The sequence below is a fragment of the Lolium perenne genome, chromosome 5 (assembly GCF_019359855.2).
Source record: "Lolium perenne isolate Kyuss_39 chromosome 5, Kyuss_2.0, whole genome shotgun sequence".
Taxonomy (NCBI): Eukaryota; Viridiplantae; Streptophyta; class Magnoliopsida; order Poales; family Poaceae; genus Lolium; species Lolium perenne.
In genome coordinates this window covers 167,002,535-167,017,152 of record NC_067248.2, presented here as the reverse complement: position 1 = coordinate 167,017,152, position 14,618 = coordinate 167,002,535, and the positions used below count along the sequence as shown (strand labels likewise).

At 46.5% G+C, this 14,618-nt stretch overlaps 1 protein-coding gene across 1 annotated transcript; it reads right to left on the bottom strand.

Moving 5' to 3' along the window:
• Window positions 1-2,257: 2,257 nt before the first annotated feature.
• LOC127300541 (uncharacterized) lies at window positions 2,258-5,711 on the bottom strand. The gene is made up of 2 exons (XM_051330669.2): window positions 5,352-5,711; window positions 2,258-3,577 (listed from the first exon to the last, which is right to left on the bottom strand). The coding sequence occupies exons 1-2, from the start codon at window positions 5,620-5,622 to the stop codon at window positions 2,604-2,606; spliced, it is 1,245 nt and encodes a 414-aa protein (XP_051186629.1). The 5' UTR covers window positions 5,623-5,711; the 3' UTR covers window positions 2,258-2,603.
• Between the last annotated feature and the right edge of the window lie 8,907 nt (window positions 5,712-14,618).

Sequence of the window (14,618 nt, the reverse complement as noted above, 5' to 3'; positions counted from 1 at the left end):
TCTTGGGGTTTTACCGATGGAGACCACAGCTGCAAGAAGATGATAGTTCTGAATATAATGGTCAGCTGGTTGGCGGATTAACTTAGATTCTATGGTAAGTTTATTGCGTATATGCCAAAGCGCCCAACTTTGAGCCATAAACAACATCCAAAGTAAGCATCGGGGTCTCCCAGGAAAACTCGAAAGGATCGAGTAGAAGTGAGCAAAGGAGGTTGGAGACCAGCTGCACCCTAACATCTGTCTAACAACACTCCACATAAAGCGAGCCGGCGAGTAGGCAAAGAAGATGTGATTGACATTTTCCGGCCGGTTACACCGGGCACAACGCCCAGAGGCCGGGCCATGGCGCGAGGCAATGAGCTCGCTCGATGGGAGCCTACCAAGAGCAAGTTGCCAATAGAAGATCTTAATTTTGAGGGGCAGTTTGGCGGCCCAAAGGTCCTTAAAGTGGGCAACCGAGGCACCTTGGGAAAGCTTGTTGTACATGGAGTTCACCGTGAATTCTCCAGATGGGTCAAGGCCACAGACAATTTTATCCTGCCCCTGGTCAAGGGTAGTAATATCAAGAATCGTTTGCAGCAGACTCCATTCTTCCGAGGCAGGCTGGCTGAAGGTTCTGCGAAAGCGGATACCCAAATCCATATTGCAAGCCGACGCCACCGAATTGATGGGGTTGTCACAGATACTAAACATGTTCGGGAAACAGTCTCTGAGGGGTCTAGGGCCTGCCCAAATGTCAAACCAGAATTGTGTACGAGCCCCGTCGCCAATCTGGTGTCTGGCACCCAACTTAAAGAAGTGATTTGATTTTGTGCAAGGATTTCCAGAACGGCGAACCTCCTAGCTCTTGCCTGAAAAGATGTCCCTTGCTTCGGCATACTTAGCAGAGATAATTTGGGCCCAAATCGAGTTATCTCCTTGGTACAGCTTCCAGATCCACTTCAACATGAGGGCAGTGTTCATCTTCTTGGAGTTGATAATACCCAGGCCTCCACATTCCTTTAATCTGCACACCTCCGACCAATTGACCAAGTGATACTTGCGTTTCGTCCCGGCTCCTTCCCAAAAGAACCGGGCTCGGCGGTGAGTAAATTGGGCCGCTTTTGTGCGGTACCCTCCCTCTTGGTTGACCACAACTGGTCTCGGGAAAGTGCTGCAGTGCCCCATGGTCTTCAAAATGGACGGAGCGGTCGGCAGGGACCCTCAATCGTATGTCGGTCGCACGGCGGCGTACCAAAATTGACAAGCGGAGGCGCTCACCATCGACCGATTCAAATCGGCAGCAAAGCACACACACACGTCCATGGAGGAGCGGCGAAGTAGTGCCCAGAGGGGCGGTTTAGCTGGACGACCTCGATTTGTTCGCCGGCGGCTTGATCTGGGGGCCGATGGCGGTCGAGGGTAGGTGCCTGGCTATAGGCAGTCAAGAAGGGAGAAATGAAGCTTCAGATTGGCAGTTGACCGTGTAGGCATAACCCAAATTTATCTTACATCACCTTGATGTATATTTACATCACGTCCCAAAAATATACTTACAGCTATGCATGATCCATCTTTTGCCCAATGTAGGTGTTTCTAGTCCCGAGCACAAATGATCGTTTTGTGGACCTTTCATTTTTTATTAGGATGTGTGCTGCCAGGCCAGTCAGAAGAGATACAACATTCATAAAAAAAGTGGAAAAGGAAAATACGCGTAGCCTTGGATGAGCTACAGGCTACAGTTGAGGCCGCAAGAAGGATGCGATTGCGAGCGGCGCTGCCTCCTCTGCCTACGCCAGTCCATTCCGGAGCTCGTCGGTACTCACCGCGTAAATCTGGAGGTGCGCCCGGCCGCTGCCCCTTTCCAGAGTTAGCTTGCAGATCAGCCGGCACGCCATGGGGCGCTCGCGGCCAAATAGGGGAGCGCACGTACTGCCTGCCGGAAGTGCCTACTCCTTGAATTGACGCGATGAAGCAGAAGCGGAGATGGAGACATGAGCGTGCTGGGTTGAGCTTCATGAGGCGGAGTCGCCGTGGATTCCCACCAACCAACTGACGAAGGAGCATGACGATTTCCTTCCCAGCGCCCCTGTCATGGCGGCTGGTGTTGCTTCTTGTTTTTTCTCTTGAGGTTGATGGATTGATGGGAGCTCCGGACTGATGCACTAGACGCTCCTGAGCGCATTAATCATCTCAGGTGTGATGGGCCCATGTACTTTTTAAATTGAGAGAATACATGAGAAAATACACTGACAAGTTAGGGAGATGGTGAACATGATTGGTCTAAAAATAGGGAGCATCTGAGCCCGAGATCAGATATGAGTTCGAACATTACCGTGTTACAATGCTCTTAGACCAGTTTTCAACACGGCTCTTTTGTCTGATTATAATCACATGATCAATATTTTTATATTACTATATTACGATAGAACAATGATGAAAACACATCCTCCTAGCATGATCAACGACCCATTGACCATGGTATTATAGAGATAGCTTTCCCATCAGTCAACGATTACTAACCTGTAGACTGTAGTAACAGTTTTTCCCCGACAAAGCTAAATACTTAAGCAAAACGAAATGCAGCATTACAGGACGCATATGCTTCGAACTGATCAGTCCACTCACATCCAGCTATCCGGAAGTCCGATGTTCTGAAACCTGAAGGACGACCCCTTGGGCCCTCCCCTGCTGGCCTCGATCCCGGGGCCGTCGCCGTCACCATCGAGCTCTTCGGCGTCACTTTCCGCGGACGGCGGCGACATCATGAGTACCGGTGACCGCGGCGGCTGCGGTGACGGCGGGAGGACGCCGTCGTCCCAGGCGAGGAAGTGGAGCGTGATGGGCCGCAGCGCGTGGCGGTGTAGCGACAGCTTCTGGCTTAGCGAGACGGTGTCGAAGCACCTGACATCGCCGGCGGTGGAGACCAACCAGGGAAGCACCTTCTCCCCGCCGACGCGCGACACCACCAGCAGTTTTCCAGCCCGTCGCGCCGCTCGGTGCAGCTCGAGCAGGCCCGACCGCGTGGACGCCACGCCCGGCGTGCTCTCGTCCGCCACGGACGACACGTAGATGAACCCTTCCTCGGTGCGGCTAATGGCGAAGCCGAGCCTGGTGTCTCCCTGGCGCAGCGCGATCTCCACCGCGGTCTCGCCGCCGGCGCCCGACGGCGCGTACCAGAGCCGCACCGCGCGCACCAGGCCAATGTCCACGCCGTGGTAGTCCTCGAACCCGTAGAGGCTGACGTTGGACATGTTGGCCAGGTCGGAGAGGGTGTTCACCGTCGAGACGGCCGTCTCGCCGGAGATCTTGGTGAGCAACGCCTCGGTCTGGACGCTTGCAAGCTGGACGGGGACGCCGGAGCTGCGGGAGGAGGCGAGCCAGGCGTCGGCGCGAGCGAGGGTGTCGTCGAGGGAGCTGTAGCGGGTGTGGGTGCCGTCCGTGGCCTTGGGGAGCAGCAGCAGCGACAGGAAGCGGCTCGAGTCCGGCACCGGCAGCAGCTCCCTCATTTTCCTCTCCCACGGGAATGGTTCGTACGCCGACGCGATCTTGGCGTCCCGCAGCGCCGCCAGCGCCACCATCTTCTCGTTCTTGGAACCTTCAGTTGACATCATCAAATGAATCTTGTAAAAGTTAATCTTCCTTCAAATTTTACATTTGATTGTCTGCATGAATGTTTCTTCTTACAGAAACAATAATTAAGATTAACAGAAAGAATGCGTGGAATCGAATATAGAGAGCCAGCTAAAAGTGGATCGGCCGAGAATTTATCGAATAGTTTACCAGTCATGGAACACTAGTTTAGTGAGGTAAGATGCAATGTTGGTATTTGGTTCTTTAATAATAATGTTCTTCACAAGTGATCTGTCAAACAAACATCCATGTATGCTTGCAAGTTGGCCATTTTTGTTTAAATTAATCTGAACTTCAACCGTTCGTTGAAGGAAAGCGTCGCCAGGATCGACATCGCTCATGCCAACGACGTGTTGGATCTTGGATGTTCTCGAAAAAGACAGCCACCTGTTGGGGGATCTGTGAAGATTCTTATAAAAAAATCGATAAAGGCGAGGATTCTCAAATAAAACCATGTTGGCAAATATAAGTTCTGTTGGGCAAGGGGCTCTTTCTGGCTAGAAGTTTCCTCATCCAGTAAAGGCAACCATCTTGCTCCCTTTCATGAACTACAAAATGGTGCAACAACTAGGAAAATATAGATGAATTTGGAAGCACAAAGTCTTGTGATTTCTCAAGAGACCAAGAGCATGAAGTCATCTGTTTCCTTGTTTTGTTAAGTAGAGAAATGATCATTCATCAGTCATGGTTTCATTGCTTACGACTGGGATGCCACAAAAATCATATAAAATTATGATAATATCCCTATACAAAAATCTATAATCTTATTGGAGTATCTTGAGCCCATGACATTTCTAAATATAGTTGTGCCACCCACCATGACAATGTTCAGAACTTAAACAATGGAATTAGGTGAGCAAAAAAGAAATCAGGAGAGCTTTGCAACTACCAACCTTCCAAGAGCAGGACAAACCAATCTAAATTACTAAGGCGGAATAATGTCATAAAAATCTGTCCAATCTATGTTATGCATCTCATACAAGAAATCATTAACTTCCAACAAAATCATTCACGCTAAGCCGCTAAGGAACCCAGTTTCGATATATATGGTTATAAATAAAATTATAGAAATATCCTACTTCTCCCGATGCTGCATTATCAGTACTACAATTCACAGTAGTACAATTTGCCCCCACTTCTGAAAATGCCAATAAGGGGCTACGCCTTTCTTTTTTGAAAAACCCCTAATTTGAAATGGAAAAGTTCTTGCACACACACTACTTTTTTTTGACAACGTGCACGCCCATAAAAGAAAAAGCGACACGATCCCAAAACATAAAGACACCACAGAAATGGCCTGTACGAAAGTAAAAAAATGTTAAATTTCAATCATGAACTGGGCTTCGGTGTTGTTTTGGATATTTTAATGTGGAGTACATACATGCTTTTATTTTTTTGCGATCATGGAGTACATACAGGCTGAAACGAGTGCATAGACACAATACGTCTAGATACATAGATTAAAAAAAGTTGGAACACCTTGTTATCGAAAAAAACCGGTAAATGTTAACCATGTCTGTCTTCAAAATTATGCTTGAAAATTCTGTCCTTTTCTTTCCTGCCATAATCTCCAAGACCAACAAACTATCGAAGTTTTGCATAGTTTTTTAGCAGGATGTTTTTTAAAGTATGTCTTGCTGCGGAATTGAAAGACTACAGTTTCATCTAGAAACATGAAGGGACGAAGCAAGCAAAGCAACTGCTGGAATGGGACAAAGGGAAACGAGTGTGGCTCTTACCGTCGAGCTCGAAGCTCTCGCGGCTGGACCGGTCGCCGACGTCGTCGCTCCGCGACCCCCGGCCGACACGCTTTCCCGACGACGCTCGGCTACCGCTCGAGGCGCTCGATCCCACTGACGCCGACGGGCTGAGCTCCGGCTCGTCCCCTGAGGCGGCGCTCAGACCCGGGGAGTCGGCACGCTTGAAGGCCGACTTGAGCATCTTGTGCATCTTGCGGCCGCTGTTCTTGGAAACTGAAGCCGGCGGCGGGAAGGCGGCGTCGCTCGGCATGAACCGAGCTCGCTTCTTTCTTTCTTGGCGGTGGCGGGGCGGGCGAGAGAAATGGAGGAAAATGTTTCGGGACAGCTGGGGTGTGACTTGTGAGAGGGATCGCAGAGTTTGGTTCATACGCGCACGATTTATCATTCTTCGGTTCGGTATACGATTGGCCGCCGCAGCAACTAGGCATTTTTGTATGCCAGGCACCGGTCCAAAAACCAAGGCCAGAACCCAGACATAGCGTACGGTGGAAATTCTAGCGGATAATTAAACAAGAGCAAGGAGCTCCAGTTAGAGGTAATGGTAATGGTAATATCGGAATTCGGACAAATGTGAAAATGGATGTGGTAAATATCTCTATTTGTTTAACAAATAAAAAATGTACTATAGTATTGGATTCTAAACAAGTGTGAATATGGAAATCGTTATATCCGTATCAGAACAAAATCATGTTAATGTATTTTTTCAATGATTGAACTTAAAATTATTGTGCATTACATCATTATACAGTTGACTCACTAAAAATACGAGTATTATTTCGTTAGTCGCGTCCATTTATTTTGAAACTATAATGAGAAGGGCACTATCCAATTCACATCTGATCCGTTTTCACTCCTAGCTCTAGTGGTCTATGAAGCTTCTGTGTATCATCACTCATCAGAGTATCACCAATACACAATAAAACCGAAAGCTGTGCAACACATAAGAGAAGCCAATGCACTAAAAAGGAGTACATAGAAAACTGAAAGCAGTGCAACGGATAGCAGAAGACACTGCACTGCCCGTGCATTACAAAATAAAAAAGGCAACCTATGCACTTAAGGTAATTTTAAAAATCGTTAGAACATATCGATATGGGATCTAGTTTTAAAAATCTTGATGCGACTAATACACTTGTAAAAAAAATTATGATTTGAACACTTGGTTTGAGATATATTCGAGCCAACGAAGAAGGGGGGGAACCTCACAGGCACCCTCTCCTCCAAGCGTTCAAATCACTCGAACCAAGTGTTCCCTTATACTCCCATGTCTGGAATGACTTATCACGGATTTGTCTAGATACACATGTATGTATCTAGACACGATTTAGTGTATAGATGCATGTGAACCTAAATAAATTTGTGACATCTAATTGGAACAAATGGAGTGTAAAATAGTATTTCCCCTCTTGGGCCAGCACAAAATATCATTTGTCCGTAGATTTTTTTTTTGTCGAGCCAAACCTCTTGGAAAAAGCTCTACGGGATCCTGAGTTATTTTCTTGGTGCTTAATGGTGTAATCAAACATATTTCGTTGCTAATATTACATGATGTGAAATTCTGCTCATTATACTACCACCGTGTTTCTTCATTCCTAATCAAAGAGGCCCGTGACATGAGTTGGGAGCCTAAGTAGATTTCATAATGAGTTACGTATCTCTCTGAAACGAGAAAGATTTTGGTTGTTTCATGTTTGTTTCAATGCACTAGTACATTACGAGGTCATTATTGTCTTTCTGACGCTGATATTTTCTTATATCTATGGATGAAATAAATCCCTGACATGCTGGATGCTGCCCTTAACAAGGAATTATTCATTTTGGGTCTTCTGTTAGACTATTCTGTGGAGTCAAAACCGGAATAAAAGATTGCACGTTGACCAGGAGGGTGCATCTATTTCCTGGTGCATTGCATCTGGAAACTACAATAATTAAGAAGTTGCAAATAATATGATTTCTGTCTTGGTTGACAGAAAATATATTGGGCTTGCCATACAGTAGCAGAAATATTAATGGATCGATACTTTGAAAAATGATAGTCAAACGAAATCTTAGATTCAAGCAGAGTTTCTGAAATCACTCAAATTCAGAAGAAGTGTAAATAAAGTTACAGAAAACAGGCAAAATTCATTGTGCAGAAACGCGGTGAATTTCAGATTTGATTTGTTTACTCGGTTACAAAGGATACTGTTTTCCACCAAATTTGTAAGCAGATTGCTTCCGAGTAGTTGTACACGGTGTTAAGTGGTAACCATTAATATTCTCTTGATACGAGTATCCTTATAGGTACTATACAATCAGTATAAAATTCAGGTGCTGTTCTAGCTGACTTTTTTTTTAAATATTTTTGCAGAAATCTAAGGTTGCAGAAGGGACCAGCCCGCTGCACACACATATTCTTATATGTGGAAATAGAAGCACGACCATTTCCGGTGCTAGAATTGCTGACAGCTAAGGAATCCTCGGCCTTGGGATCTCCAAAACAAAAAGCCTTAGAGCATCTCCACTCGTCTCCCCGACGAGGCCCCCGAACGACGTTTTTTCCATCCGGACGGCGTAATTTGGCCCAATCGCGCCCCCGGTTCCTCGTTTTCGTCCGGATTTGGGCCTAAATTCATCCGGCGATCCCACGCCATCCCCGGCCCCCCGGGGAGCGCTCGGGGACTCCGGACGAAACGAAAGCGCGGGAAACACCGAGGAAACTTCCCGCGCGTCTGGTGGCCCCAACTTGTCGGCGAGAGAAACCAATCGTCGTCCTCATCGCATCGTCTTCCGCGCGATGTAAAAGCCTGCCGCCGGTCTGCATTCGCCGGCCACGCGGCGAGTTAATGTCGTCGTCTTCCACGCACGCATCGTCTTCCGCGCGCACTAAAGGCTGCCGCCTGTCAGCTCGCCGCGGACGCGTCGCATTCCACGCGGCATTAATCACCAGCGCCAGCCGCGCCTATATACGCCGGTCCGCTCGCCGCGAGGCGTACCCCGTGCTCCACTCTCCCTCCACTCTCCCGATGGCGTTCTACGACGACGACGGCGCAGCCAACAACGGCTTCCCCCGCCGGTCGCTCCACGCGTGGGAGGGGCACCTCCTCCACCAGGCGGGGTACCCCTGCCCGCCGGACACGAGGCCTCCCGGCGGCGGGTGGCGGCTTAGTGCTGGCGGCGTACCAATCCCGCCGCCGCCTCATGGCCACGCCCTCGACGTCGCCATCGAGGAGGCGCGGATGACCTTGACGGATGAGGAGCGCGCCGAGCCACGCCACCACCCCGACAACTACACGGCGTGGAACTCGTACTTCCTGCGGCGGTGGGAGCGGGAGCTCGCCTCCTACGACGGCCCGCCGCCTCCGCCTCCGCGCAACAACGCCGCGGGCCGCCGACGTTGGTGGAGCGCGCCGGGCCGGACACTCGAGGCCGTCCTCGATCACATCGAGGGCGGAAACTTCCCGGTGCTCACGATGCCCCCTCCATCGAGGGCATCGGCGAGCCGCCGCCGGGGAAACGTCTGGCAGCCACGGCGCATGGCTGCCAGCTCATCGTCTTCCGGATCGGCGCCGAGGTCATCTTTGGCGCCGGTGAAGAGGGAGGAGGCGACGTCGCCTTCGACGCCGGTGCGCGTCAAGAAGGAGCCGGCGTCTCCGCCGCCGACCAGAGGGCGCAGCAGCGGCGCCCTCGTCATCCGCGACCAACCCTCCCAGCCTGGGCGGAAGAGGAAGGCGGCGAAAAAGGAGGACGCCGCGGCCGCCGCCGCAAACAGGCTCGCCGAGGAGGAGGCGAAGCGCGCGGAGGATGCCGCCGTGGCGGAGGCGATCGCCAGGTCGCTCAACGACCTGGTGCCCGCCGACAACGCCCTCCCCGAGGACGCCGCCCTGGCGTGGTCCAGGCGCGAGTGGGAGCGCGAGGAGGCGGAGCAGCAGCGGCGGCTGATGGACCTGGCCGCCGCACGCCGACCGACTCGCCGCGCGCCGCTCCAACCGCCGCCGACGACGCCGCGCGCTACCGCCGTCCTGCGACGCCTCCATCCGGCGTCGTTGCCCCCGTCGTCGACCTCGAGTCCTCGGACGACGAATGGTACAAGCCATCCCCGGGGTGGGGAGACGCCGGCCAGGGCAGCAGCCGCCAGGCCGCGCCGCCGAAGGTGCCGAAGGTCGAGGACGACGGCTCCGACGACGGCGGCGACGACTACACGGTGTTCTACCGCCGTTTGGGCATGTAGAGCGCCGTGTTTTAAAATTAGCATTTGAATTCCCCTAGCCGAATTTGAAATATAGTCGAATTCGGCCTCTATGTATTAACTCCGCCCGTTTTAGTCTAAATATCATTAAATTTAGTCTATATTTGCCCGAATTTAGCCGAAGTTTATCAAGTTTCCGTTTTTCAAACTCGCATCGTCGTCTTCGCCTGGGCACGCGGCTGGGAAACTACTCCTCCCCACGCCAAATCTTCCTCCAATCCGGACGAAAATTTCGCCGGATTTGGGCGTGGGGAGCGCCAACGAGTGGGGATGCTCTTAGTTTGGGGTTTCAAGCACAACAACAGTTGCTTTGACCTCCCTGATTGTTCCCAAAACATTTCTTTGTTTTTGCGTGTATCACTTCATCAACAAGTTTACATCTCAAAAAGCAAAATAGAAAAATAGTCCTTCAACAAATTGAATCATCGCTGATGTCAATCAATTTGCACCACAAATGTTTCATTTGAACAGAGAAGAAAAGGAGAAACTAAAGCATAGTACAAGAATATGGACACCATGAATTACCTTTAGTAGGACTCGTTGGGGATCCGTTCTTCAGCTTAGGCACGCTCTTCGATCGCTTCATCTTCCAATCCATAATGACGGATTCAACTTCTTGGAGAACAGTCTGATCTCAGGGTTCCTATGTTCCCCCTTATGAACAAACAGCCGCCATTGTCTATGATCCTAAATTGTCACAAGGTTTTTTTGGGGTTGTAGCTTCCCTCAACTGATGAAATATCTCTTCAGTTCCTGAATTAGTTGAAGTAATGGTCTATAACATTTGACCAAGACTGGAAGCCAGGTTTTCCTTCGGTCATAGAAGCTGCCAAGAGCAAATTGCCGATAGTTCCAATGCAATCGGTTTGCCCAAAGCTGACAACTTCCATAGTGTTTCAATTCCCGACAAAAAGTCTTTATAGGATGGTAATCCAGTTAAAGAACAATTACAAAATATGTTATTTCACAACCATATGAGAACGATGATGGAGACAGCTGGATGGTTCATAAAACTTCTGTATAGAAAGCTGCAATACAGGCAATCGTTAATGGTGCAATGTAATAAAGTAGTCTGCTAGATAACTACAGTGGTGAACAGCTTTGTTTTATTTTGTTTGTTATGTTTGTTGGGTCGTTCGAGCAGAGTGCTCCTTGTTTTTTTCGAAATGAAAATGAAGACCCAGCCTTAGCATCGATTGATGCATGCATGCAAAGTGCTCCTTGTAATTTCTTCAGTGGCTTTGTCATTTTCTGTAAAGCAAAAGATGAGTATTCCTACACATTTTCTAGACAAAAAGCTGACACTGCAAAATGAACACAATAAATTGTGCAACCAAACGGATAAAATATTTTGAATATTCATGGGTTTTTGTTAGATTTGAAATTTAGGATCTGTTCATTGAACAAGTATCAGATCAAGGCTATCTGAAGCAGGATTGTTCAACTGGGTATTGTACAAAACAGTGGACAACCGCAGAGAAGTAATTCAGAACCCACTTTTCAAGTTTCTTTTTAAAACAATACAATTACAGTCAAACCATCCAAACGGTGCACAAATACCCTAGTTTCAAGTACTTTCTGCAAATGGTGCATGGATAACCGTCGCTTCAGGTACTGGTTTAATCAGTGACACATTGTTAAAAATAGGATCACAGATTGTATCTTGGTATCTCTGTTTGATATTGCAAACGTAAGTCAGCTGGGAGCTATGATTATTTTAGTGAAGATTGTATATTACTATGCGTCTATTGCTATACTATATTGCCATTGGTCTTAGGGAATTGGAAGTGCTGAATGCTTCTGCACTCTTCAAGAAAACACACCTAAAAATATGGGCAACCAGTATCCACTGCTGCATATAGTATGCTATATTTGACTGTAAAGTTACTAGAATGGATTAGTACGAAGCTACCCACGATTTGTCTTGGAAGTAAGTGCAGCTGGATGCAAGATCCCTCATGGTAATGATGATATCACTGAATCCTCCTCTTTGTTGAACTACAACTCAGTAATTGATATTTAACTTTGGATCCCGAAAAGCCTGAAAAACAAATATGTACTCCCTCTGTTCCTTGATATAAGGTGTATAGTTTTTGGCGCGAAAATTAAGAAAACGCATGTGAAGAGAAAATTATACAAGGTTTTGGCATGACTGATCATGGTCAATTGACATACAAGTATTTTTTTGAGACTTTTCTCAAAAAAACTATACACCTTATATTTAGAAACGGAGGGAGTATTTTTTTTGATATATCTTACTGCTTGTCATTTTATTTTATTCAAATAATATTTAATTTAGAAAGATGTCCTTATAAACACGAGAAAAAAAGGAGAAATAGCAAAGGATTTCTGGTCCTTGAAATTCTAATAATTCAACCGTGACTTGTGGAAAATAAAAACACTTCAATGCAAAAGTAGCATATGTTCCTTTGAACATAACATCTTCATCCTTCAGTATAAAATAGAATATACTTCAGAGTTTTGATCCAGTTTTCTTCTATGTTAATAATTCTTTAATATGTTAGTACTTCCTAGTCTTCATATTTAAATTACTATTTGCTTCAGTGTTGCATTCATGTTTTCTAGTATTATTTACTGAACACTATAATAAGAAGCCATTAGGCTCTCATTTTTAGGCCTAGTCTTATCTTCTAACTTAGAACTGAAGTCTTCTGGAATTAATGAATTTAAAGGTGGACAATGGATATTCCTGCATCCACCTGTAAGGATCCTACCTTGAAAGATGCCTACCCTGAAAGATCCCCTTTGTGGAACTCTGGAATGAACCCCCATTGGCTTTTGATGATCTCGAAGATCAATCGAAAGCCGGAAAGAAACAAGGGCGGGCTGATCTTGGACAATCCCCGATGCTAGCTTGGCACTAGATAAATAGAAGCCTCTCTTGATTTTGCTTCCCTGCATACGAGGATTGCTATCATCGGGTATGATGATATGATACTATTCCTACAAAAGACATTTTTTTTTATAAAAGTTCCATGACAGATATAGTAGCATGCAAGTTTTCTGATCTGAAATTTTTCACTTGAATCTACATGTAACGAAATACACCCGCATCTTGCAAATCTGTTTGTATAATTTAGGAAATACTTCCTCCACCCCCATAATATAATATGTTATAACAACCAATATAGAATATATTGGTTGTAATAACGGGAAATACTAGGATGTATCTGGGTGCACACGCACCCATTTATCCAATATTAGAAAAAATGCTATTTGATTTTTTTTTAAATTTAAATAATTTTTTCATGTACATATTCTGTTGATACTTACTTTTGTAAGTTTTTACACAAAAATACGATTGTATGTGGCCTACACGAAATGAAAAATATCCAAATATATAACACTATAATGATTGATTTTGTACTGTTCACAAATAGAAAATCTCATTTTCAGATTTATGTGTAGGTCACGCTTGGTCGTTTTTATGCCAAAAACTGCACAAATGAGTGCCAACATAATATGTACATGCGTGCAATTTTTAAATTTTCTTTAAATTTTAAAATAGCATTTTGAAAATTTTCATAATAGGGTGCACGTGTGCACCGGGTTCACATTGTTCCCGTCCTTGTAATAATATATTACACTGTGGGACGGTGGGAGTAACATTTATCATTATCTATACACGTGACAGGATAGAGTCACACTGTCAATATAAACGTATTTTTGGAAGGGATGTATATATTTCTGCTTATGAGGCCCTCTGCACTGAACAAGAATCGCCCATGTGGATCACTGTGAAAGTAAGGCTTTGCACTCTGTTTATCTGTTGTTCTGTTTACGAATACAGTGCGCCCAACTGCCCAAAAGTATCGTGCAGCCTGCATTCAGAAATGATACCATGAAACTCTATTGATAAACTCCATGATACATGGCAACAATAATCAGGAAGGCCGTGAGAGTACATGTTTGGACTTGGGAGTAAAAATGTACTTATTGTAATTTCAACATCAGGAAGTGAAGCCATGGCGTACGCTTATGAAAGATATGTATACACGCCTACGGAGGGGGGGGGGGGGGGGTGGGTTGAATGGGCGGTACCAAATTTTTAGTCTTTTTCAATTCTTAGGCTGTGCAAGAAGAAAATGTGATTAATGCAAGGTGACCAACCAAAATGAAACAAACACAAGGATAAACAACAAGAACAAGTAACAGAAAGTAGCAAGGTGAATGAATGAGTAAACCGTTGAGGAGACACGAGATGTGAGATTTGTTTCCCGTACTTCATTCCTTTTTACCAAAATCATTTCAATTGGAGAGGTGTGGTGCCACAAAGTCTTCACCTTCTTCTCCACTGAACCCACCACAAAGGTGAGTCCACTCCCCCACTAAACGGTGCTAGTCGAGGTGGCAACTAAACCTTCACACAAGGTTGGGGTATAGTCTACAACTCAACTAGAGGCTCCCAACACCATCTTAAAGCTCTTTCAAACATGAACAATCCTAGAGATGGTCACTTCACAGGGGTCTCCACTATGAATACCTAGGGTTACAAGTTCCTTGAAGGAATCAAGGGGAAATTCGAATTCCTTTGGAGAAAGGGTAGACCAGGCTCTCCTACTTCAATTTTCCAAAGGGATCTTCATTAGTTGGCTAGGGAGAGAGATCCACAAATTTTAAGCTTTGAAGTAATGGAGGAGAGAGAGAAAATGATGAACCTACTTGGGAAACAAGTTTATAGGCCCCGCTAGATTTCTAGCCGTTGCGCAGTCACATGGACAAAATGTCTGGGGGAGGGGGAATCTCCGTTGCCAAATGGCATCCCAAAGGGCTGGATACTCCACCCCCCTCCGGAGTTTTCACCCACCCATCTACGAGTGTCCACTTGGTCGGGGCCGAAAACTTGGGCGGATGTTTATACTGGAATTTCCACTCCAGGCTGGATATTCCGGTCCAGGAAGGATGAAGATTTCGTCCCCGCAAGATGAGCTCTAGTCAGAATTCCGAGGTACTTTTCTTCTCCATTACTTTGAGAGACACACCAAAAACCTAAAAAA